The sequence below is a fragment of the Portunus trituberculatus genome, chromosome 18 (assembly GCF_017591435.1).
Source record: "Portunus trituberculatus isolate SZX2019 chromosome 18, ASM1759143v1, whole genome shotgun sequence".
Lineage (NCBI taxonomy): Eukaryota > Metazoa > Arthropoda > Malacostraca > Decapoda > Portunidae > Portunus > Portunus trituberculatus.
In genome coordinates, this window is record NC_059272.1 from 53,154 (window position 1) to 80,950 (window position 27,797).

The following is a 27,797-nucleotide window of genomic DNA, read 5'->3' on the forward strand; positions in this document are numbered from 1 at the left end:
TTTCTTGACACTCCATTATCAGGTATAACAGGATACGAATACTCACTAGCTGGTAACCCCAAAAATTCAGGGAGCTCGCGAGCAAACGTTCCGAATCTAGCATTCAGATCTCCAAGCACTACATATTCATCACATTCATGTGTTGTCAACAATTTTTCTTGAATTGCTGAAAAACATTCATGAGAGTAATATTGGGAATCCATAGGTGGCACGTAACACACTCCAAATAAAACTCTCGGTACACAGTGTAGCTGAAACCAAATTTGATCATGTATTGTCAGATCTACGTGCTTTATGGAATCAAACAAGCAATTCTTAATTAGTAAAATAGTTCCTCCTCTCTGGGAAGAGGCTTTAGCAACACTTCTATATGATACATATCCAGGTAAATGTATTGGCAGCTGTGTTTTTACTTCATATAGGCCAATTATGTCATATTCATAGAGAAAACTTTTCACAAAATCCTTCTCCAACTTATCATGCTGTGGTCGTTCTAAAAACCCTGCAAACTCCATGAGTCAATTACCTCCTCATTACGATACAACTTCCTCTCCTGTTTGTCGAAGCGAATGACACAGCCAGCATTCTCAGGGCGCTCTTTTTCCTGTTTCTCGGCATCATGGAGTCTTTTCCATTCCTTACGGATGTTTGGGTGGATATCCTTCTTAACATATATCCTCTGGAATACGCCTCCAACTTGTTTTAGCTGACTTGACTTTTCCAGCACTCTGTCCCTGGCACTCCTACTTGCAAGTGTCACAAGAACTGGTCGTCGCCTGCCGTTAGTGACACTGGAGCCTAATCTTCGATGTCCCTTCACCTCTTCGTTTGTTCCCAGCTTTGACCAGATTTTCTGTACTTTACCCTCTTCTGTTGTAGCACCTTCCAAACTTTCACCTTCATCTGGAATTCCAGTTATTACCACATTGGTTTCCCGCTCCTTCCGGTCTAAGGCTTCCAGAAATCGTTGTTGCTTTTCAATGATTTGAGCTTGATTATTAATTTGTGCTTGTAGTTGGTCCATCCTCTTGTTTATTTGACTGTCAGGCGATGTACGAGTAACTGCTTGTTTCAGCTCCGTAACTTCAACGATAAGTGCTTCAAGCTTGTTCGCCACGTCCTGTAGACAACTCTCATCTCCAGCTGATGTAGCCATGATACTATCCACCAAGTCTTCCTTTGTCAAACGAACTAACTGAGTCCGTTGCATTTGCTTCAATTCACTCAATCTTCACCATCTTTGCTGCTACAGCCAAGCTGGAATCTCAGAAGAGCGGAGCTCAGAGCGGCACGTCCGACCTGGACAATTGCTGGACACACACCGGACACACACACACACACACCATCTCGTTCCTACCTTCCACTCTCTTAATAGACTCACCCTTTCACTGAGCAGGTGGAGCTGGTGGGGAAGGTGGAGGTGGAGGTGGAGCGGTCACCGTGTCTCAGACCTGGGAACACTGGAAAGTCATACTACTGCCAGTGCCGACCATGCAGGGTACAGACTGTGAAGGTGAGGCCTGGCTGGACTGTCACTGTCACTCTACTACGGTCTTTCTTCTTGAACTTCACCTTTATTATTTATCAGCCTAAAGAAGTTATTGTGGTATTCAAGGGTACTTTTTTTATTGTTGGCATACATCAACATGCATCTTGTCTCATGAGTATAATTAACCCTTAATCTTCTGACCTCCATAGACCCTTCCAAATATCAATAAAATGGCCTTATCTTAACCAAACTGTCTTAAAATGCCATCAACTTAAAATGCCCTCATAACATGCCAAACTGTCTTGAAACGCCCTTTTACACACTGCCAAGACATCCCATACACGAGCAAACCAATTCAAACACTCAATTTTATCCCTAGACACACTTAAAACCATGTAACACCTCAAAATGCCCCCAAACACGCTCAAAACTCACTAGATACACCCAGTATACACCAAAATCACTACTGCACACACCCCACACACATCCAAAAATTCAAAACACTTAAAAACACTGAAAGCAGTATACAACCTTCGCCTACCGTGTTGTGTCAGCTGGACGGTCGGTCCCTGACGACACACCCCTCCCGACCTACACGCCTCCGGATCCACGTAGCACGAGCGTGGGCGTGGGCGTGGACGTGGGTAGAGGCGTGGGTGAGACACACGTGATGTCAGGCGCTTATCCGTTTTCCTTTGCCTCTGTCGTCTTCAGTGGGTTCTCTAAACACTTGTCAGGTCGCTACACCTGCACACTTGCGTACGGCAACACGCGCCGGGCCACGCGCACCACACACCTCCTACGGTACACTTCTTAGCGCCCTCGTACCGCGTCGTGCAGCTCTCAAGGTGCTTTTTTTATTGCAAAGGACCGGCGCCGTCAGTCAGCCAGCCCACCAGTCAGTCACTCTGTCAGTCAGTCAACCAGATGGTCAGGCACTCAGCCAGATAGTCAGTAAGCTAGATAGTCAGTCATTCATTCAGTCAGTTAGTCATTCATTCAGTCAGGCAGTCAGCCAGATAGTCATTCATTTAGTCAGTTAATCTATCAGTAAGTCAGTGATGACTGGCAGCGTTTTCAAGATTAAATGAATGGAAGAGCGGATTGTCAGTAAAAATTGCAATTACGGTAAAAAAAGAAAAGAAAAACAGTAATGATCCCAACTGGAAATTTACTCTGAACGGAAATACGAGAAGGAAAGCACACCGACACACACACACACACACACACACACACACACTACACGTCCGGTAGCTCAGTGGTTAGAGCGCTGGCTTCACAAGCCAGAGGACCGGGGCTCGATTCCCCGGCCGGGTGGAGATATTTGGGTGTGTCTCCTTTCACGTGTAGCCCCTGTTCACCTAGCAGTGAGTAGGTACGGGATGTAAATCGAGGAGTTGTGACCTTGTTGTCCCGGTGTGTGGTGTGTGCCTGGTCTCAGGCCTATCCGAAGATCGGAAATAATGAGCTCGCGCCGTAGAGTAACGTCTGGCTGTCTCGTCAGAGACTGCAGCAGATCAAACAGTGAAACACACACACACACACACACACACATATATATATATATATATATATATATATATATATATATATATATATATATATATATATATATATATATATAGGCTAAGATGGGCGTGGGTGGGTGTGTCGGTGTGCTTTCCTTCTCGTATTTCCGTTCAGAGTAAATTTCCAGATATATATATATATATATATATATATATATATATATATATATATATATATATATATATACCTCATATACGCCCACCAACATCACAAAGGCCGTTGATGACTTTGATGGGGATGGGTGGGTATGGGCGTGTTGGTGTCTTGGTAGGAGTCCTAGTGGATGGAGGTGGGCGTATTGAGAGGTAATGGGTATACTATCATGAGCGTGGGTGGGTGTTGGCGTGATGGGCTTGTCTCAGGTGGTAAAGGAAGATTCTTAACACTCGAGAAAATTTTTAATCACATTGGAATTTTTCTGAACGTGCATTATGACCAAAATTAATAATTGCTATTGAATATAATTTTGAATTTTGTCTTGGTGCCAAGCGAGCGACAAATCGCCACTCAGCTTTGAAATATAATCATTGGCTTGTTTTCCAAGGATGACATCATTTGTATGTTTATTTGATGAATGCTTTGTAGAGCTGGTAATTTATTATTTTGTTTTTGTTGATTTCTATTAATATAATAGTGAAGCGTACCTAAAGGAACGGCATGGTATTGTACATACTCATAGCATACATTGGAAGCTTGAGAGGTGATATTGGATGGAGCATATTTAGGACAAAACTTACAAAAGCGACACTAAGTACGAGATTAGGCTTGAAAGAATAGAGTAGATGATACAAGAACCAAAGGATAGGAACGCTAGCTCCATCCTAAGCCACCAGTCCTGTCCTGTACCATCAAGATCAAAATGACGCCGTTGCAAAGTGTCACTCTGTGTGTCACGCGTGTCGCATGGTTCACGTCAAAACATCAGCTGGTCAGCTTGTGAAAACAGACAGAGACAAAAGCTGCACAAATACCAATCAGACTTTCAAGACACTCAACCTCACCAGGACCTTCCTACACAAAACAAATCAACTCCACCGCATATAGCCTGACCACATCACCTCCGCATCCCGGACCTGTGGGGCACTAGAGGCTGTGACACACAGCCTACACTGCCCCAACAAACCCCCAAGAAGAAGAAGACAAAGACAAAACAGTGAACAAGATAGACAAAATGTGTAAGTGATGGAGCGTAGGAGAAGACGTGATAATTTACAAGCGATATAAAGCGGAACAGGTGAAAAGAAGCAGCTAGGTGGCTACTTGGCCAGGCCACATCCAGACACTGCTCCACCACCACCACCTTGCCTGTCACCGTTTCACTGGTGTGTGCTGGCCTGAGGAAGACAGGGCAGCTGTGTGGTCTGTATGGCCCTCCAGGACTCACAGGGCCTCCCAGCAGACTAGTGTAACGGCTCCTCGCAGCACCGTGTCCACCTTTGGTCTGCCTTGCACCTGCCTGGAGGACAGGCAGGACGCGTTGACAACTACCACATCTGTGACACAGTGACACCTTCAAAGGTCTCCAGGACTCACCGCAGCCCCACAACATCAACACCGAGTCACCTGCACCATTGCAATCAATCAAGGTAACAAGGGAGGCAGCCTGGTGTGTGGTGACTTACTGGTACACACAGGGACTTATGCCACTAAGGTATTATTGTAGTGTGAACCAATGCACCACATGTAACTAAACACATTCTCAAGGTCTAAATCACACTTCTACGAGCATTTCTAACCCCATTTTACTCAATTGGAAATTATTAATAAAGTTAGGCTAGGTTTGCCAGGAGGTCCCCAAGCTTGTTAGACATAAGGAAAAAGAAATATGAGGTACAATATATTGGTTAAAACTGCAGGTTTACTGCCACTAATATATACAAAATTTGGTGTATTTCAGTTTTTCCCCAACAACTAAGCCAAAATGAATAATTAACCTATCCTAACCCTAAATTTAACTTAACCTAGTCTAACTCTGTTTTTGGCATGATGTGTTGATTTTCAAAGGCATCAATATGAGTCTATAATAAATGAGCTAGAAAAAGAAAAAAAGAAATATGATAAACTTAACCCCTTCAGGACTGGGATGCATTTTTACCATTGGTTTGGGTGTAATTAGATGGTTCTATTGACTTTAGGAAAGGTATATGAAGGTCAGAAGATTAATGGCCACAGTCTTCACTATTTTAATCCCACACAAGTTTCTGAGGCTGTATAAAATCACCAAAAAAGTAACCAGAATGAATATGGAAACACATCATGGTACTGAAGAGGTTAAGGTAGTACAGTGAGTATACTACCACAATATGTAGTCGCATCATGCGCCACTGACAAGGACTGACAGTAAAAATTAACAGAGAGTCAGATTGTATTGTCAGGGTCTTCATCTTGGTCTCTGGCCTTCTCCTATTTTCCTTTACTTCATTTTTCACTTCCTTCTCTTCATCTCTTTCCTCTAAGCTCATATCTCTTTTTATCCAAATGTTCCTGTACTCCAAACTTCCAGCCAGTTTCCCTTCCCTATTTTTGGAAGGATCTCCTCCACTGCAGCTTTGCATCTCATTTTAACTTATAACAGTCTTACACCTCCTTCACTATGTTTTCTAGGTCTATGTGCTTCCTCCATTTCTCACTCTAATGGACCTGTCCTCCACCTTGGACCATTATAATTGGTTTTCCTACCATCTCATTCTCTTCTCTCACTCTCAAAAACTTTATTGGGTTTTCGCCTTCAGACCCAAAATTACCCACCCTACATTTCTTCTCATCCATTGTCTTGCTCATCTAATCCTGTTTTTTTCTCAGATGACCTCAGTCACTGTTTCCTTGGTTTTTTCCTGTATTTGTTGCTTGATCACCTCCCTGATGCTAACATTTCCATCCTCTTATTCTTATTTGCAGGCATTTCTCAGTTCTTCCAATTTGATCTCACACCCTGCCCCTTCCACCTTTCCTGCACTACTGTGTTCTTTCTCATGTGGAGCCATTTCATACTTGTCACACTTTGCCCTTAGTGTCCAGTTTTTCTTCTTTATTTCTTCCAGGGTCTCCTTCATCACCCATCTTCAAATCACTTTCATGGTCACTAAACTTCTTTTGTAATTCTATTTTCTATTATGAGCTAATTCTGCTTCTCAAACATGCTAGTGATCAACTCCCCTCACAACCCTTATTTAACTTACCTTTCCAGTGAGTGTGTGGTGGCATCATGCCATGTCTTGGCCATGCCATGTGGGATTGCCAATCAAATACATACATAGATAAGTAACCTAAAACAGTAATTTGAGTGAGTATTAGCTCCAAGAGTTTTGGTACACAAGGTGATAGAGATATCTTGCCTGGCCAAACAAGAGAGCAGGAAATATCCCTGAGCAAGGATAATGCTGATACAGAAGCTGTTGGCACCCCTTCATGAGACAGAAACACTTAACAAATTTGTCTAAGACAGCATTACCAATAAGTTCTCTGTCCCTATTAGTCCTATACTAACTTTAGTGATACTTTTTGGTCTACTATGTTGCTATGCCAGATATTGTCCTCTCCTTGCTGTAACTCACCACTGACAACATGATTGCTGAGTTTGTTCCATTCATACATAGTCTACTGCTCTGTCTGGAAACCACTTCCTTCCTCTTTGTTGGCTCAAAGGGACTGATCACAACCTCAACAGCCTGCTGCCCTGCTCTCAACTCAAGTTAAGGAGTCATGCAGTTTCAATGAGTTATCCCAGAAATGCCAGCAGAGAATGGCTTGTAGAAGGGGATGCAACATGTTGGATATACTAAGCAGGGGTGGGTGTGCAAACCTTTTTTGGGGTTCCGAATCCGAACCTGAATCTTCGCCGGTTTTGGGTTCCGAACCTCCGAATAGCGAACCCGATTTTCAAAATTTCGGTGCGAACACTTATTCCGAACATTTGTCTGCGAACCTCCGAATCTTTAAAAAATAGTAAAGTGAACCTTAATTCTGATACCTTTCGAACATTTCCAAACCTAAATTTTACTCATTCCGAATCTCCGAATCTAAATTTCTGATTAAAAAAAGTGTTTAAGATATCTACATTATTTATTAAACAAATTATTACTAGAAAAACAAATTATTAATACGAGACAGTAAAAAAGTAAAAACAAAAGTTCACAAAAAACAGTAAAAACATTTAAAACAAAAATTCACAACACTTCAGTCTTCAGTCTTCACAGATTCACTAACAAGCATTCTGATTGGCTGGCAGCCAGCTGCAGTCACAACATGATGAGTCTGTGTGGTACAGATAAAGCAACGAGTTAAACACCACGAGTATATTTCCAAGTTCAAAGAAGGGCAGTCCAGGCAGTACTACTAGTCTTTGTTTCGCATTACTACACACAGTCACACAGGCTTGCATATCGAGCACATTTCGAGCAGTGGTCATTTGAGACACACACACACACACACATACACTTACACGCCCATACTGAAATAGAAGTAGAGAGAAGCGATAAAGTAAAACACAATACTAATGGTCATAGGCGTCTCTAGTTGTTACAGAAACATAGGCGTCACCACATCTGTATGCTGCGGAAAAGTTGAAAACCAATGTTTGGTCGTCTTCGTTTTTTCAAATTTTTCCCGGGATACGGAGGTTCGGATTCACAAAAAAAAAAAGACATTCCGAACCTGGAAGTCCGAATCTTTTTTGACGTCGGTCCGAATCCGAACCTCCGAATCCAAATCCGGGATTTTGCTGGTCTGAACAAATCCGTGGGTAAAGGTTTGCGAACATTTGTTCGGAACGCCCACCTCTGATACTAAGTAAAACAATGCAGTATTAATTGGTGAAATAGGCATTGTTGTAGTGTGTAAGAGATAAATATGAAAACATCAGAGGATGCAAGGACACTGTTCTGTTGCAGTTATCTCCTTACTGTGTTTGTTGAGGAAATGTGTCAGATATTGAAAGGGAATCAGACAGGACAGGGTTTGCTGGAGCTCATCATTATAATGTAGTGACTTCATCTGCTGCAGGGACCAAGATGGTTGTGCAAGACAAAGGCCACTCCTACCTGAGGCTGCTGATTGTGCCAGCAGCCTTCACTGGTGCCTCCCTCTTCCTCTGGCTGCTCTTCATCAATAGACCCCAAGTCAAAAGTGGCAGCAGCCTAGTAAGCACTCACAAACTACCTACTGTATCTCCAGGACAACTTTACTGTGTTACATAATGAATATCACTACCTTACAGTGAAACTGGTTGTTAAAATATGTGTAACTGTGTGCATATGTATATGTGTGTGTGTGTGTGTGTGTGTGTGTGTGTGTGTGTGTGTGTATTTACCTAGTTGTATTGTACAAGGTTCGAGCGGGTCTCATAGTGTCCTATCTCCATATCTCCATTTATCTAGTTTTTATTTCAAGTTATGCACACTATGTGCTGTAAGAGTTCCATTATCCAATGCATTCCATTTTTCCACCATTCTGTAAGAAAAACTATTTTCCAATATCCTTCACACACTGCCTCATCCTGATCTTCTTTTAATGCCCTCTTGTCCTTCCATTTTCTTCTGTCAACAGCACCAGATCTTCTTTGTCTATCTTTTCGGTATCATTTACTATCTTATACATTGTTACTAGGTACCCATGTTCTCTTCTTTCTTGTGAGGTTGGCAGTCTCATTTCCTTCAGTCGTTCTTCATATGTAAGGTCCTTTAATTCTGGCACCATCTTTGTAGCAATCATCTGTGTGTTTGTGTGTGTGTGTATTCTCCTAGTTGTATTCACCTAGTTGTAATTTTACAGGGCCTGGGTATCATACTCGTGTGGCCCCGTCTCCATATCTACACACATCCAACTTTCCTTTAAAACTATGCACACTTCTTGCTGACACCACCTCCTCACTCAAACCATTCCACACCTCCACACATCTTTGTGGGAAACTATATTTTTTCACATCCTTCAAGCATATTCCCTTGGCTATCTTTTTACTATGCGATCTTGTAGTTCTATTTAAGTTTTCCTCTCTCAACATCATTTGCTCATTATCCACTTCATCCAGTCCATTCAACAGTTTATAAACCTGTATTAAATCTCCTCTTTCTCTTCTTTGTTCCAAGGTAAGCAAATTCATTTCTTTTAATCTCTCCTCATAGGTCATTTCTGCCAATTCCGGAACCATTTTTGTTGCCATTCTCTGCAATCTCTCCAACTTCCTTATATGCTTCTTTTTAAGGGGACCAAACCACTCCAGCATATTCCAATCTTGGTCTAATTACCATACTAATTAATTTCTTCATCATATCTTTATCCATATAATGGAAGGCTAATCCAATATTTTTTTATCAAATTATACGTTTCTCCAAACATCTTATCAATATGAGCCTCAAACTGCCCATGGTCTTGTATTATCACTCCCAAATCCTTTTCCTTTTCCACCTTTTTCAACACTACTTCTTCACCCATCTTATATGACCCTCTTGGCCGTCTTCCACTCTTCCCATCTCCATCACATGACTTTTGCTCAGATTAAATTCCATTTGCCACCTCTTGCTCCACTCCCAAATCTTATCCAGATCTGCCTGTAAAATTTCACAATCTTCTTCACTCTTCACACACCTACACAACTTCGCATCATCCGCAAACAAATTAATATAACTGTTTACTCCTCTGGCATGTCATTAATATATACAAGGAAAAGTATTGGTGCCAGCACTGAGCCTTGTGGGACTCCACTCTCCACCACCAACCAGTCCGACTTTGCATCCCTTATTACCGTTCTCATCTCCCTCCATCTCAAGTAGTTTTCCATCCACTTTAACACTTTTCCTTTCAGTCCTCCATAAATCTCTAATTTCCATAACAGTCTCATGTGAGGTACCTTGTCAAAAGCTTTCTTTAAATCCAAATATACACAGTCCATCCATCCCTCTCTCTCTGTATTTTGTCAACCACTCTTGAATAAAAGCTCAGTAGATTTGTTACACATGACCTCCCTTTCCTAAAGCCAAATTGATGATCCGATAATAACTTATGATCCTCCAGGAACCGTATCCAATATTTCTTTATCACCCTCTCACAAATCTTACCGACCACACTTGTTAGAGACACAGGTCTATAGTTAAGAGGCTCTTCCTTACTGCCTCCCTTATAAATGGGCACCACTTCAGCTCTTTCCACTCTACTGGTACTTCCCTGTTTCTAATGAGCACCTTATAATATCATATAATGGATCAATCAATTCTTCTCTACACTCCTTCAATAATTTTCCTGAAACTTCATCTGGTCCCATCGCTTTATCATCTTTAAGTTCCTCCAACATTTTATATAACTCCTTTTAGGTATCTTAATGTCATCCATGTGCACATTTCCTTGTACATTCTGAGGCTTTACAAACATTGTTTCTTTAGTAAATACTTGCTGAAACCTATTATTTAGCAATTCCGCTATATTCTTAGGGTCATCTACTATCCCTTGCTCTCCTTTTAATCTTTCAATGGACTCTCTCTTTTAAGTTTACCATTTATGAACCTGTAAAACAATTTTGGATGTTCCTTACTCTTGTCTACAATATCTTTTTCAAATTTTCTTTCTTCCTCCTCCTTACCCTCACATACTCATTTCTCGCCACTCTATAATTCTCCTTATTTAGTATATTCCTGCTCTTTTCCATCTTTTCCAAGCCACATCTCTCTTTTCCTTAGCCTTAACACAAGTTGCATTAAACCAATCCTTTCTTCCTTCCTCTCTCGGTTTATACTTTGGTACAAATTTCATAACTCCTTCTTTATAATATTTCATAAAAATCTCATATTTCTTTTGCACTTCTCTGATTTGTAACATCTCCTCCCAATCTAATTTTCTGAAATAATTTTTCAAACTTTCTGTGTCCATCTTTCTATAATTCAATCTACCACTCCTGTATGTCTCGTCCTTCCTTCGCTGTGTTGTTGCTATCTGCATTTCCATAACCACATGATCACTCTTTCCCAAAGGACACTTGTATTGTATATCTCCACATAGGTACACTTCTCTTGTTAACACCAAATCCAGTCTAGCCGGTTCATCATCTCCTCTATATCTAGTATTTTCCTTCACCCTCTGTTCCATCATATTTTCCATCATTAGATTAAGAAATCTCTCTCCCATGCTTCCTCTCCAACACCACTTACTAGATTTTCCCAATCCACCTCCTTACAATTAAAATCTCCTACTAGTATCACCTTTCTTTTCCAGATAATACACTTTCCAAACTCTGTAAAGTATCCTTGATCATATTGTCGTATTCCTTTAATGTCCAAGAATTTGTTTTAGGAGGTACATAGGTCACCATGATTATTAATTCTTTTCCATCACTTTTTATCCTTATGCTTATCACTTCTGCGTTGTTCTTCCCATACCAAACCTTATCCACATTTCTTTCTTTCTTCGTCATAATCATAACTCCTCCTGTGTGTGTGTGTGTGTGTGTGTGTGTGTGTGTGTGTGTGTGTGTGTGTGTGTGTGTGTGTGTGTATTTACCTAGTTGTATTTACCTAGTTGTAGTTTTACAGGGCCTGGGCTTTATGCTCATGTGGCCCTGTCTCCATATCTACACTTATTCAATCTTACTTTGAAACTATACACACTTGTTGCAGACACTACTCCTTCATTCAAACTGTTCCACGTCTCAACACATCTTTGCAGGAAACTTTACTTTTTAATATCTCTTAGACATCTTCCCTTTCTCAGCTTCTTACTATGCAATCTTGTGCTTTGACTGGCATATTCTTCTCTCAGGATCATATACTCATTGTCCACTTGGTCCATTCTGTTTATCAATTTGTAAACTTGTATGAGATCCCCTCTCTCCCTTCTCTGCTCCAATGTTGGAAGATCTATAGCCTTTAGTCTCTCCTCATATGTCATCCCTTCAAGTTCTGGGACCATTCGTGTAGCCTTTTTTTGTAGTCTCTCCAGCTTCCTTATGTGTTTCTTTTTGTGAGGGGTCCACACTACCCCTGCATATTCCAATCTGGGTCTTATTATAGTACTTATCAGTTTCTTCATCATTTCTTTGTCCATGTAGTGAAATGCTATTCCAATATTCCTTCGCAAATTATATGTCTCTCTGAAAATTCTATCAATATGGCGTGCCAGTTGATTATTTTCTTCCATCGCCACTCCCAAATCCTTTTCCTTTTTAACTTTCTCCAGTTCTACTCCATCTCCCATCTTATAGATTCCCTCTGGTTGTCTTTCACTCTTTCGCATTTCCATGACATGGCTTTTGTCCACATTGAATTCCATCTCCCACTTTTTACTCCATTCCCAGATCTTATTTAGGTCTTCTGGCAGTATTTCACAATCCTCTTTTTGCTTTATAACTCTGCACAGTTTCGCATCGTCCGCAAACAGATTTATGTAGCTGTTCACTCCTTCTGGCATGTCATTTATATAAATGAGAAAAGTATTGGCCAATACTGACCCCTGTGGCACTCCGCTTTCTACTGCTCTCCACTTGGACTTCATATCTTTGACTACCGTCCTTATTTCTCTCCCCCTCAAATAATTTTCCATCCATCTCAATGTGCTTCCTTTTAAACCACCCTTCTCCTCTAATTTCCACAGTAACCTTGCATGTGGCACTTTATCAAATGCCTTTTTTAAATCCAAGTAAATACAATCAACCCATCCCTCTCTCTCTTGTACCCTATCAACTATTCTAGAGTAGAAACTCAGTAAATTTGTTACACATGACCGACCTTTTCTAAAGCCAAATTGGCTATTTGATAATAATTTGTTGTCTTCAAGGAACTCGATCCATTGTTTCTTTATTACTCTTTCACACATCTTACATATTACACTAGTTAGTGATACTGGTCTGTAATTTAGAGGTTCTTCCTTCCTTCCGCTCTTATATATGGGAACCACCTCAGCTCTTTTCCATTCTACTGGTACTGTTCCATTTTCTATTGAGCATTTTATGATGTTGTATATAGAACTTGCTAGTTCTTCCCTACATTCTTTCAGTATTCTGCCTGAGACTTCAATCTGGTCCCATTGCCTTTTCTTCATCAAGTTCCTTCATTAATTCTTTTATTTCAAGCTTGGTTACTTTAATCTCTTCCATATAGATGGTCTCTCTATTACCCTGTGGTCTTTCAAATTTGGATTCCTTAGTAAAGATCTCCTGGAACTTATTATTTAACAGTTCTGCCATACTTTTTGGGTCTTCCACCATCCCATTTTCTCCTTTTAACCTTTCTATTGTTTCTTTTTGTCTTATTTTTCTTTTTATGAATCTGTAGAACAATTTTGGTTGCTCCTTGCATTTTTCAACTATGTCCTTTTCATAGATCTTCTCTTCCTTCCTCACTTTAACATATTCATTTCTTGCTATCTTGAAGTTTACCTTGTTTACTGCATTTCTATTTCTCCTCCACCTTTTCCATGCTCCATCCCTTTTCTCCTTTGCCTTCTCCTTTGCCCTGTGTGTGTGTGTGTGTGTGTGTGTGTGTGTGTGTGTGTGTGTGTGTGTGTGTGTGTGTGTGTGTGTGTAATTCACTGTTTGATCTGCTGCAGTCTCTGACGAGACAGCCAGACGTTACCCTACGGAACGAGCTCAGAGCTCATTATTTCCGATCTTGGGATAGGTCTGATACCAGGCACACACCACACACTGGGACAACAAGGTCACAACTCCTCGATTTACATCCCGTACTACTCATTGCTAGGTAAACAGGGGCTACACGTGAAAGGAGACACACCCAAATATCTCCACCCGGCCGGGGAATCGAACCCTGGTCATCTGGCTTGTGAAGCCAGCGCTCTAACCACTGAGCTACCGGGCCGTGTGTGTGTGTGTGTGTGTGTGTGTGTGTGTGTGTGTGTGTGTGTGTGTGTGTGTGTGTGTGTGTGTGTGTGTGTGTGTGTGTGTGTGTGTGTGTGTGTGCATGCATTTAGCAAGTTGTATTCCATAAGAACTAAGCTACACTTGTGAGGTCATGTCTCAGGCTTTGCTGCGCAAGGCTTTCTTATCTGTCTAACTCTCTAATGCAAGAGTTGACCAGTACTCTCAATCATTCATACCTTTATATGGCAAACTCTGGAACTCCCTGCCTGCTTCTGTACTCCTTTCTTCCTATGACTTGACTTCTTTTAAGAGATAAGACATTTATCCCTTTTTTTGGCTGACTTTCTGACTGCAAGGGGACTGGCAATTAAGTGGGCCTTTTTTTTTCTTATTTTTTGTTACCCTGAGCCAGCTTTCCCTCTTATGTAAAAAAAGATGTCTGCCTTGCATGAGATATGAGCCTCTAAAACTTTTGCAACTTTGTATTTACGTGCAAAGCATGGTGGTATTAACTCTTCACTCGAGACAACAGAAAACGGCTCCTAGTGCTGTATTCGGGCTGGGTGGGGATGGGGAGATGCCTGGCTCAGAGGCAGCTCTCTCTCTCTCTCTCTCTCTCTCTCTCTCTCTCTCTCTCTCTCTCTCTCTCTCTCTCTCTCTCTCTCTCTCTCTCTCTCTCTCTCTCTCTCTCTCTCTCTCTCTCTCTCTCTCTCTCTCTCTCTCTCTCTCTCTCTCTCTCCACTACAAAAATAATGATAATGGTAAATGATTTTTCATAATAGGTATGTATGAAGCCATTTTCTGAAGATGCTCAGAATTGTATGGCTTTATTCCTCTATGCTCTTGTGTTGATAAATATATATATTTTTTCATCAGTTAATAAGTATGACTCCAGTAGTCTTTCTCTCTAAGCATTTTTCACTACTTATTTTGATCTTCCTTTTTCAAAATATTTATTCGGTGTGGTACTTTAATTGTTGTTTTAATCTAATTTCTAAACTATTTTCATGTTTTTTTTTCCTATTTATATTCATATTTATTTGTACAGTATAGCATTCAATACTCATTGTTGTTCACTTGAATGTCCTTGGCAGTATATCGTTGGCCATGGCTCGTGACTTGAGCCAGTGTTTGATGAAGTGTTTCTTTTTCTTTTTTTTGCCTTGTGGGTCATATTTGTAGTTGTTCTATTTCACCTGAAGATTTTTATTTCCTTTTCATTTCTCATATAGTTTCATCATGTGATACTTCTCTGATTGTATTAGTGAAAAGATGTTGACCTGAAATTCTAATCATTATTGTTTCTGTAGCACATTTCCCTTTTTTACCACAAGTCATCCTCATCCTCATACTCATACTATTTGAATTAATCTTTGTGGCATAAATTTATGTTTAGCTATATAGCTGAGTAATTTGGGAACTGGTCTGACAGCTCCAATATTTGGATTATTGTAGCACTCGCAAATCAAACCTGCAGTGATTTTGCCATATGTGATATGTAAGAAAGCACCTTCTTCCAGGATATTCATTTTCCTACGTCTCTCAAAGACCTCCGTGAGCTTGTAGAGACATCAGCCACTTACAAGGAGGACCACTGGTACTATGTCTTGTTGCTCTTCTCTTCAGCCTACATATACAAGCAGACCTTTGCCATTCCAGGATCAGCACTCTTGGTATGTGTCATGATTGTCATATGACTTTCTCCTGTTTTGATATAATAATGCACTCTATTGGTATTAGAAACTTCAATTACCAATTTTAACACCATCTGCATTTACCAGGAATTTTCTCTCTTGGAAACTTTATAGTTTATATATATATATATATATATATATATATATATATATATATATATATATATATATATATAGAGAGAGAGAGAGAGAGAGAGAGAGAGAGAGAGAGAGAGAGAGAGAGAGAGAGAGAGAGAGAGAGAGAGAGAGAGAGAGAGAGAGAGAGAGAGAGAGAGAGAGAGAGAGAGAGAGAGAGAGATTTTTATGGTTGGGTTATGTTCCAAAGACGGTTGTTATATTGATGCTATCCCTGAAATGCCATTGCATCGTCTCTATCAATCTGTATAGTGAATAAATGGGTAGTGGTGAATATATCCATGGTGTTCAATTATCAGCTTAAAAAAAGTTATCATAAATAATTCTTATCATTGTAAGATGAAAGATTGCAGGGAAAGTATAGGAAAACCAAATATTAATGGCCTAATTACTGGAGATAGTAGATGTGAGAGGAGAGGGGTGCTTCTGTAAGCTCATAGGATTTTTTTTATGTAAGAAGGGAAAACTGACCAAGGACACCAAAAAATAAATAAAAAGGCCCACTTAGTTGTCAGTCCCTGTGCAAGTTCAAGAGAGTTAGCCTAAAGAAAGGGATAAATGTCTTGAAACCTTCTTAAATGAGTTCAAGTCATAGGAAGATGGAGGTACAGAAGCAGATAGGGAGTTCCAGAGTTTACCACAGAAAGGTATGAATGATTGAGAGTACTGGTTAACTCCTGTATTAGAGAGGTGAACAGTGTAGTTATTTTCATACTGATCCTTCAATTTCATCTGAGATAGATACTTATCTTGTATTGTGAAGCAACAGTTTGTTTATCTTGCCTTTATTTTTTCTTTTATGTAAGAGGAAAATCTGGCCAAGGGCAACAAAAATTGTGATAAAAAAATCGTCCACTGAGGTGCCGGTCTCTAAACAAGCTGAATACATAGTTAATAGTAGCAAAGGGACTCCCAGGATGATAAAAGGAGTCTTTTTTTTTTTTTTGTAATTTTGCGTGAAGAATGTATATGTAGCCAGTGCATGTGGTTTTGTGTGAAGGAAGAGAGTTGTCTTTAGAGGACAGGCTGTGACTGCCCCCTTGTGTTGTGAGACACAAAGGGAAATGTTCATAGAGATTACAGCCGGCTTTAATGAAAGTTCATTGGTCATGTAGGTTCTCTCCTCACAGCCATGAGGACACCACTGTAAGCTTGGCAGGAACAGATACAGTTTGGATGGAGCTTCTTTTATATTGTGTACTTTTTGCCAAGATATCTTAAAGCAACTTGGTGTGATATTTGACTTGACTCCTTGTGATAATTTGCAAAAGTATTTTTTCCTACAGTGATGTGTGCTGATGATGGTGGGGATCCATCAATAACTATATATTAAGCCAATGTTCTCCACTGAATGGGACAGTCAAGACAAGTCATACACAGATACTTTCATACATATACCTGTATGCATACACATTTAAAAGCATTTCTTCAACTCTTTGCCTTAGGAGCAAATATCAGATATTGATAAATAAACAGGTGAATCATTTCCCTAGACTGAGAGGACAGGGTATGCATGTAAGTGTAAGGAAATATTTAGTCTTGGCTATCCAGCCTTTAAACAAATGTCAGCCTGATATGCATGTAAATGAAGTGATCATTTCTCCATTACAGAATCTTTTAGGTGGAGCCCTGCTGGGTTGCTGGCCTCTGGGTTTTCTTCTCTGCTGTTTGTTAACTGCTGTAGGAGCCTCAAATTGTTTTCTGCTGTCCCGCCTTGTTGGAGCCGATATTGTCCAGGCCAAGTTTCCAGCAAAAATCAAGTGGCTTCAGGAGAAGGTAATTTGCACTTATGAAAAAGAATGTTGTATTGCCTTGGTGGTGTTGTGGCTTGGGTGTTTGAGAAGTTCAGGTTCAGATCTGCCAGGTACACATATTGAGGTGGATTTTGTTCACACTGTTCTCTTTGTGGTGGTGGTGGTGTTGATGGTGACTATGATAATACTGCTGCACACCCTCTTGTTTGTATTCACCATTCTCGTGTCGTTGGCATTCAGTGTTGTTTGCTGAGGTGTCCTAGAATTGACTACTTGTGTCAGTTCAGTGCTTTGAATTTTTTTTATTAATAGCAATGAATTTTGGAGACTTTCTACTTCATTTTATTAAACTTCCCTGCTTATAACAGTGTTGAGTTAAAGGCAAGACTACATCAGTGATCCTAGTAATACATTGTCTCAGATACAGTGGTAGGCTTGCCACTTGTTACCCCAAACAGAATTTCCCATAGAGAATAATGGGAATAGTATCAGTGTCCCACATATCAAAATTATTGATATGAAAAGCAATTGATGTTTTACTTTATGCAGGCAGAAAGTAATTTTTCAGAACAAATAACAATGTAAGATTGTATAAAAGACAAATCAGTTAAATAAAATAAATAATGAAGATTATTAAAGTAGTGACAAGATGTATGTCACAGTCTTTCTTTTTATATGATGTCTTTAGTTTTCATGGTAATGATGTCCTTCCTCTTGTTATGAGCATCATCCTTAGAAGTGAGCAGCCTTAGCAAGGTCTTGGGCAGCATGGGGCCTGTCTGGTAAATATGAACTTTATGCATGGCTGGTTCCCTTTCGAGGACACACTGGTTAGTTAGAAATATTTTTTACATATATCTTGAATGAGTTGTAATGAGAAGCACTCACAACCCAAGGTAGCAGTGCAGTCTCTATATTAGGATTTGAGGTTACTAACAAGTGACAAAGTGAAGGGTAGACTGAAGCACTATAACTGACTATAGTTGGGCCTCTCTTCACTGCCATGAGGACCCCTGAGTCTGTTTATGTTCACTCAAACACACACACACACAAACCTCCCACTTCCCAACCACAGAGCTCTAAAAGTTGGTGCTTTCACTGTGCTTTGTGTCTGTTGTGATTAGCTGCTGTTACCACTTTCACAGTAATTAATCACACCAACACCACATTCTTCCAGGTTTGATACAACTTGTTGGGGCATGAGAGGAAATGTTTCACATGTTACACAACCTTTGGTGTGCTTTATTTACAACTATTGGATAGAATGTGGTGGCTGTCTGCTGCTGCTGCTGCTGCTGCTGCTGGCATCACTGCAATAACTTACTAGTCAAACTGCTAGAGTTGCAGCAATCTGTTTTGTCTTGTATTATAACACACTGAGTTTGTGTTTCTATCACGTCGCAGGTGCATGAGAATGAGCATCAACTGTTTCTGTTCTTGGTGAGCCTGCGAGTGTTTCCCATGACGCCCAACTGGCTCCTCAATGTGATTGCTCCCTACGTTGGTGTGCCGCTGCCCATGTTCTTCCTCTCAGTGTTATTTGGTGAGTGCTGATTCATCAGTGACTGTGGCAAACAAAAAAAAAAAAAAAAAAAAAAAAAAAAAAAGAAATTAATTGAATATATATGAAAATGAAAATATTATTGAAGAAATTAATAGATGAATAGAATAGACAAGATGATGATTAAAGAAATAAATTGATAGGTGCAAACATAGAGTAAACCCTCTCTGTTTTAATCAAAATTGTATAGTTCAACCTGTTTCTAGGTCAATTGAAATTTTTTGAGCAACTTTCTGTAATGTAGATGAATTTTGAAGTGTGCAGGCCTTACCATAATGTAGTGTGTTCATGCAAGGAAATTCAGCCATTTGTCCTGTTTGGTGCAGAATGATTGACAGGCTGTGATAATGTGTTACCTTGTCACCATTATTTCTCTTGAAAATATGTATTTCTGCCTTAGGTCATAAAACAGAAAACTTTGGTTTAAGCAGTTAAATTAAGCAGCCATTCCAAAACTATAACATTCTTTTAAAACTTGATAGGGTAAAACAATCTATGACAAGCTTGGCAAAGTCAGCAAATATAATGTCAGTATTGCAACTTTTCATTGATAATTGATGTTTACAAAACTTGTGACAATAAATGTACAGGTAGAGTTTCCTGCTCCTGTTTGGTGCTCAGTGGTAAAAATAGAGGTTTGATCATGTTCCTCATAATTGTTGCTGAGGTCATCTGAGAGCTCTTCGTAGGACTGTAGGTGATCATTGAATTATGCAGAAATAGATCTTGTTTTAGAAGAATAAGTTTTACCTTAGTGACACAAGTGTTGTGGTTCCAGGCTTGTTACCGTACAACTTCTTGTGTGTGCAGGCGGGAGAGGTGCTGTCAGACGTGCAGTCCATGGATGACGTGTTCACACCCAGGACACTCTTGGGACTCATCACCCTTGCTCTTGTCATGTTCTCTTTGTCTTATTTTACCCGAAAGAGTAAGATGAAACGTAGTGAATAGGCATATTAATAGAAATTAATGTACATTTATTTCAAAGTCAAGAATTTCTTTGGGTCATAATTAGAAATAATTTATTCTTTTATGCAAAAAAAACCCATTGGATTGAAGAGTTTTATGATATAGTAAAACATCAGCATAATGAATAATGATGTGGTGAATATCAGATTGAACAAACTCCCAAGTCCTTAGAACAAATTTACTATTTAACAAATCTTAGGTCATTAAAAGCAGGCAATTCCACTAAATGTAGCTGTAAGTCTCAAGTCTCTAATATTTGTTATCAATTAGAAACATTTTTTTGTTGCTTTAAATATAGGAGTGTATAGGACAGTCCACCATGGAACTGAGTGGCTCTGGTTATTAGGAATTGCTGCAGTGCTCATCAGGTAAACTAGTTGCTGAATAGTCCACAGAGACTGACAGTAGTGGTAGGAGGGGATGGAGAGACTGACAGTGGTGGTAGGGGTGGCTGGGGAAACTGACAGTGGTAGTAGGGGTGGCTGGGGAGAGTAGAGGTGTTTCCAAATGTAATAGTATTAACAGTTCACTTGTTTTTAATTGATGCAGTTTAATTCAAAGCACATATCTAATGACTACTACAAGTACAAGTGGTTGGACTTCTTTGATGTTATTTGGTGGAGCATAAGACAGTTCCTCTCCACTGGGGACCAATAGGGCTAAGAATGTCTTGTCTGAGCCACCCCTTGTTGGGTTGCTGGCCTCGTGTATAGATAGATATTAGATAGACTAGTGTTCTATAGAACACATTCCACATACTAGACAAAATAAAATGTCATTGATGTTAGAAGCAAAAGTATATAACTGAGAGAGTATATCACACCATCACTACCATTCCCCAATCGGTGTGCAACTTCTAGGATCTCCATCTGTGTCAGTCTTTTCTCAGTGCAGTGTTGTGAGTATGGTATAGTGCCAAAGGCCTCTCGAGGTGCTAGGATGGACCAGTGGTGCTGGTGGTGAAGCCAATGCTAACTTCATAATAGAAGAAGAAAAGTTATTTAGTGATTTTTATTTATTTTTTAATTTAATTTCTTGAAACCTGCTATAATAACCATGAGATAAAGTGGAATTTTGAATATAATCAACTTATCTTTCCACTGTTAGTTTGTTATGTTGAGGTTTTACTAAAAAAATGTTTACTGTTGTACTATATATGTATTTTATATAGAGAAGTGTGTGCATATGTGTGGTGACTTAGATGTATGGTCATACAGTTAACCCTTGTTATATCAAATCCTATTATACTGAATTTTCCATTTACTGAACATAACATGGCTTACTGACTATTTACCTGATTTATTGAACAAAGTGGAGGTGGAACATTGAATCAGTGTCAACAGCACTGGGAGAGTGTGAGTGATTAAAGGTAGGAGGTAAGGAGGAATAATGGTGGTGGTGGTGGTGAGCACTCACCGCACTCACCCACATACCCAAACACTGCCTCTGCCTCAGCCACACAGCAGCAGTTGAAGCGGAAGATGTATACACCCCACTCTAGAGTTTTGTGCTTGCTTGGTTCCTTAAATACAGTGCTAAACTTGAGGATCACAAAACTTGCATTATTGAAAACACATAAAAATTCTTGTTTCGGCAAGTTAAAAAATTGTTCCCCCCCCAAAAAAAAAAAAAATATGTACTCCCTTAACTCAAAATACATAGTTTAAATTGGTGATTGTGGTGCAATTTCAGTGATTAACGGTTTTATAAAGACAAAAACATTGGAAACACACTTAATTGAAAAAGGAGAAAAAAAAAAAAAATGACAAGAATATTAGCACTGCAACCTCTGGTGCAGTGTTTAGTGTTCAGTGGTATTGCTAACTGAAACATATGGATAGGTGGACTGAGCCATGAAAGTAAGCAACAGTAAGAGTGTTGACTCCACAAAAGTATTGTTTAATGGTGAACTGGAAGGGGAAGGGAGATGAGTAGAGTTGCCAGATGGTGATTACACTGACCTGAGTTTAGAAATTTTTTTTGTTGCCTTTTTTTTTTTCTTATTTAAGTAAGCTGGTTATGCTGAATGAAAAGATAATCCTTTTGATCAGTGAGCTCAGATTATCAAACTATACTGATGACTTAAAACAATGCTTCCATTCAAAATGCTCATTTTTTTTTATAATGGCTTAGTATGAAAGTTATAACATACGGTTGATAACGACTAAATGTTATCATACTGTTTTTATAAATATTGAAAATATGCAGGAATATATATCAATGTAGAAGAAATGACTTTTTGATGAGTTTCTCTGGTGTATTTCAGCAGGCAAGTCTTATTTCAAACACCAATAGTAATCTGCCAACATGTTTATGTCTCATCATCTGTGATATCTTTCTTCCATAGCAGGAATGTCTCAAACTTTCCACTCATGAACCAAATGAAGGTTGATGTATGACGGGAGAATCCAACCACTGAGTTTTTATAATCTTGGCCTTTACCGTCAGTTGTCTTGCCCTCAACAGTTAACTGTAACTAAGGTCTACTGTAGTTTTGCTGTAATATGTAAGGCTTAACCACTATTGTTCTGTTCATGTAAAAGGAAATTGTACCATATTACTGTATGCAATCATCCTCTCTTCTCTTATTATTCTCAGATCTTCGTGTATATTTATCTTTTCTTTGTTCTTGGAAGTGATACAAGAATCTGTGTGTGTGTGTGTGTAATATATATATATATATATATATATATATATATATATATATATATATATATATATATATATATATATATATATATATATATTTACAGTGGAACCTCGATTGATGAACTTAATTAATTCCTGAGGGCCATTTATGATTTGAAATGTTCATGAACCAAAACCATTTTCCCCATACAAATTACAGTAAACTAGAGTAATCTGTTCTTCATCTTTCCCTCCTTTATTTCATCCTGATGGCACCAATGCCATCACATCTGTCTCTGAAGCTGAACTCTTCTGTCAAACCTTTGCTAACAACTCCACCTTGGATGATTCTGGACTAGTCCTTCCCTCTCCTCCCACTGACTATTTCATACCTACAATTAAAGTTCTTCGTAATAATATTTTTGATGCCCTCTCTGGCTTAAACTCTCGGAAGGCTTATGGACCTGATAGGGTCCCTCCTATCATCCTCTAAAACTGTGCCTCCATGCTGGCACCTTGCCTGGTCAAACTTTTTCAAGTATGCTTATCGACTTCTACTTTTCCTTTTTGCTGGAAATTTACCTACACTCAGCTTGTTCCTAAAAAGGGTGACCATTCAAACTACTGTCCTATAGCTTTAATCTCTTGCTTGTCTAAAATCTTTCAATATATCCTCAATAAGAAGATTCTTAAACATCTGTCACTTCACAATCTTCTATCTTATCGCCAGTATGACTCCCGTCAAGGTCGCTCTGCTGGTGATCTGGCTTTCCTTACTGAGTCTTGGTCATCCTCCTCTAGAGATTTTGGTGAAACTTTTACTGTTGTCTTAAACATAAAAGCTTTTAATAGAGTCTGGCACAAAAGCTTTGATCTCAAAACTACTCTCCTATGGTTTCTATCCTTCTCTTTGCAACTTTATCTCCAGTTTTCTTTCCGACCATTCTATTGCAGCCATGGCAGATGGCCACTGTTCTTCTCCTAAATCTATTAACTGTGGTGTTCCTCAGGGTTTTGTTCTGTCATCCACTCTCATTCTATTATTAATTAATGATCTTAACCAAACTTCTTGCCTTATCCATTCCTACATTGATGATACCACCCTGTATCTTTCCACATCCTTTCAGAGACAACCAATCCTTCAGGAAGTTAACAGTTCCCATAGGGACACCACAGAATGCTTGACTTCTGATCTTTCTAAGATTTCTGATTGGAGCAGAGGATACGTAGTAGTGTTCAGTGCCTTAGAAATTAAATTCCTCCATATATCAACTCGACACAACCTTCCAGACAACTATCACCTCTTCTTCGGTGACACTCAGCTGTCCCCATCTTCTACACTGAATATCCTTGGTTTGTCCTTTACTCATAATCTAAACTGGAAACTTCACATCTCATCTCTTGCTAAAATAGCATCCATGAGGTTAAGCATTCTGAGGCATCTCTGCCAGTTTTTTCTCACTCCTCAAACTGCTAACTCTGTACAAGGCACTTATCTGCCATATATAGAGTACTCTTTGCATGTATGAGAAGGGATCCACTCACAGTTTTATTTGATTGGGTGGAATCAAAAGTTTTTCATCTTACCAACTCCCCCTCTTCTGACTGACTGTTGTCAACCTGTCAATGCCTCTCCTCTGACTGACTGTTGTCAACCTCTTTCTCACCACTGCAATGTTGCATCTCTTGCTACCTTCTGCCGCTATTTTCATGCTAACTGCTCTTCTGATCTTGCTAACTGCATGCCTCCCCTACCCTTTTTTTCCCCATCCTCAAGGTTTTCATTTTCCTCTCATCCCTACTCTGTCCAACTCTCTAATGGAACAGTTATCAGTGCTCTCAATCATTTATACTTTTCAGTGATAAACTCTGGAACTCCCTGCCTGCTTCTGTATTTCCAACTTCGTATGAAGAGCTTTCAAGATATCTATCCCTTTCTTTTGGTTAACTCTCTTGGACCTACAAGGAGACTGGCAATTTGTCCAGCTTTCCCCTCTTACATAAAAAAAAAAAAAAAGCATTTCAATATCTTGGAATGCATAATAAGTGCCAATTTAATGTAAAAAAAAAAAAAAAAAAAAAGCAGAACTGCACCACAAGACACACTGTTTATGATGTGTTGCCATAAGAACAACTGACGCTCTGTGAGACGCCATCTCACACCAAAGGCACCAACTCTGGACCAAATTTTCATTTGTGGACCAAGACAAAATTTTTTAAGAAATTTGGTTTACCAACCGATTTGTTTATGCCCTGCAGTGTTCATGAACTGAAGTTCCACTGTATATGCATATATTGTACATTCATGAATTTCCATTTTGTGTGTGTCAGAGAGAGAGAGAGAGAGAAAGAGTGTACTTATGTATGTGCATGTGTATGTGTACATTTTGTGGTGAGGGGCATTAATGTATTGCTCAAATGTGACTATGGGGATTGTATTTTATTAGTAAAAATTACTACAATCTGTCGAGGGTTTTCAGACCTGACTCCTGCAGTTGAGTTAATAGATTCCTTGTTCCCAGAGGAACAGGAGAAATTAGTTTTTCTCTCACCTAGAGTATGTATTTTTATAGTGTGAAGTGTTCTTTATAATTGTGGTTCCTCTGATGATACTCACAGCAACCCAACTAGTCAGTTGTGTTGTGGTTGGTGTTTGATGGCCAACCTCAGGTGTTTGATGTGTGAAGATGTTTGTGTTCAGTGAAATAGTAACACAACTGGCTGATTGAGCACACCTGGCTTTGTGGAAGGCCCAGCAACTCTAACACCTGTCAGTGCTTCCAGTGGCCCGAGGCAGCCAGTTAACTGTGCCTCAGACCAAAGGATGCTACTTCACTCATCACATTTGTAATGAGTTCCTATGTACAGTGCAGATTAATGTTAGTCAAATAAGAACAAACAATTCAAGTGTGTTCCCTCTTTCACTTATCTTCAGCCTCCCCATGAGTCAAGGCTACAACAGTGTAGGACAGTGGCTTCAATTATAAATTCGCCTTCACTAATGTTGAATGGTATATACAGTACTTACATGCCTACATAGTAACTACTGTAATCATTTCCTTCCTCATGATACTTCAAAATCTTATATATTATTATTATTATTATTATTATTATTATTATTATAATTATAATTTTTATTATAATAATAATAATAATAATAATTATTATTATTATTATTATTATTATTATTATTATTATTATTATTATTATTATAGTAGTAGTAGTAGTAGTAGTAGTAGTAGTAGTAGTAGTAGTAGTAGTAGTAGTAGTAGTAGTAGTAGTAGTAAAAGAAACATATTTAGGGAGGCAGCATGACATGACTGCCACAGAAAATAAAATGTTAGCGGGAAATGAAATTTACGTACTTTAGTTGTCGAGTCGGTAGTGCCATACATATAAGGTAGTTTGCATGAGAATAGCAATGTCAACCTTATATACTAAATGAATTGGGATGGATGTAACCTCAAAGATCGTGTGATTTGATAAGGAGGCCAATAATCACCAGGGAAACCAAGGCTACCATTGTTCTCTCAACTGGTGATCTTATCTGTCACTGTCACAGCGAGAGGCGTCATTCTTATACCACTTTGTGAACAGAAAACAGGTATGCCTTTAATTTTCGTATGGGACTGATTTTTAATATGGGTTGGCATGTTATAGTATAAGCATAATACACAGAAGTGTAGAGACGGTGGTATTGTAACACCGTAAAGTGTTCGCAATCAGTCAGCTGACGCCTCAGTTTGTTTATACATTGGCATCTGTCGTGGGAGGCGTGCCGCCACTGCCGCGCCCGCCGCCTCACACCAATGAACCCTCGCTGTGCTCACCATACACGTAAGTCACCCACTCTGCTACCTTAGAAAAGTTTGTCAACGTTAATTGCTTCCACCTATATCCTGTAACCAAGGATGGGTGTGTGTTTACGTGGAGGGCGGAAGCGTTGCCTGGCCGCCACCAGCAGTACACTCAGGTGGGCGTGAGCAGGGGGGCGGCGCGGGGCGTGTGTCTTCACTGCCGGTCGCTGCATGATTTGTTATGTACACTTTGACGGTTGACCTTCTTGCACAACACCAACAACATTATTGTGTTACGGAAATGGCGATCAAGCAAACCTCTTCATTTTCTTCTTTTTGTTTTCATGTGACATTATTCAAAATAAGTGAAGCAGTCTCATCACGTTAGGTGACCCATCTAATCCCTCAAGCTTTTGTCCTGTTACTTTAATTTTCAGAGTTTTTTTGGTAAAAATGTGCAACAAGTTCTTTGTTTGCTTAATATGATAATTTGTCTCAGACTTTTTAGAAAATACAAAATTTGGTCTATTTTGACTTCCCAACCAACTAAAGCAAAGCAAACTAAGGTAATCTAACCTAAACTACCCTAGCGTAATCTAACCTTATCTAAGCCTAACCTAACTCTGTTTTTGACAGTGTTTATTTTCAAAAGTGTCAGTATGAGTCCATGATAGCTGAGTGGATGGAAAAAGCTTCATGAATGTGGAGTACAGTGAGTATACTACCACAACATGTAATTGTGTCATGCATTACTGGCAAGGACCAGTTGTAAACATTGACCAAGTTTTTAATCTATCCTCAGTAGGAAGATTCTCAAACATCTGTCACTTCACAATCTCCTATCTGATCATCAGTATAGCTTCTGTCAAGGTTGCTCTGCTGGTGATCCTCTGGCTATCCTTACTGAGTCTTGGTCATCCTCTTCTAGAGATTCTGGTGAAACTTTTCCTGCTGCCATAAACATATCATTAGCTTTTGGTAGAGTCTGGCACAAATCTTTTATATCCACACTATCCTTCTATGGCTTCTATCATTTTATACTTAACATTCTCGGTCTGTCCTTTACTTATAATCTTAGCTGGAAAATTTACATCTCATTTTTAGATAAAACAGCTTCTATTAAGTTAGGTGTTCTGAGTCATCTCCAGTTTTTCTCAACTCCCCCTCAACTGCTAACTCTGTACAGGGGCCTTATTTGTTCATGTATGGAATATGCTTCACGTTTATGGTGGGTTCAACTCATACAGGTCTTCTAAACAGGGTGGAATTAAAAGCTTTTTGTCTTATCAACTTCTCTTCTCTGACTGTCTTCAGCCTGTTTCATTTACTGATTTTTTCATGCCAACTACTCTTCTAGTCTTGCTAACTGCATGCCTCCCCTCTTCCTGGAGTGTTGCTGCACA

The 27,797-nt window shown here is 39.4% G+C and overlaps 2 protein-coding genes across 2 annotated transcripts in view; both read left to right on the plus strand.

Annotated features, from left to right (window-relative positions):
- Nucleotides 1–3,907: 3,907 nt before the first annotated feature.
- LOC123505653 (transmembrane protein 41A-like) lies at nucleotides 3,908–21,587 on the plus strand. Its single transcript, XM_045257256.1, has 6 exons — nucleotides 3,908–4,644; nucleotides 8,060–8,196; nucleotides 15,377–15,529; nucleotides 17,297–17,461; nucleotides 18,844–18,982; nucleotides 19,779–21,587. Exons 2-6 carry the CDS (start codon nucleotides 8,068–8,070, stop codon nucleotides 19,949–19,951), a joined length of 759 nt encoding a protein of 252 aa, XP_045113191.1. The 5' UTR covers nucleotides 3,908–4,644; nucleotides 8,060–8,067; the 3' UTR covers nucleotides 19,952–21,587.
- A 4,602-nt stretch (nucleotides 21,588–26,189) lies between these two features.
- LOC123505482 (sorting nexin-5-like) overlaps nucleotides 26,190–27,797 on the plus strand; it is a 55,591-nt gene continuing 53,983 nt past the window's right edge. Inside the window, exon 1 of the mRNA XM_045256831.1 lies at nucleotides 26,190–26,434. The gene's annotated coding sequence lies outside the window, so the exon portion shown is untranslated. The remainder of the gene's footprint in view (nucleotides 26,435–27,797) is intronic.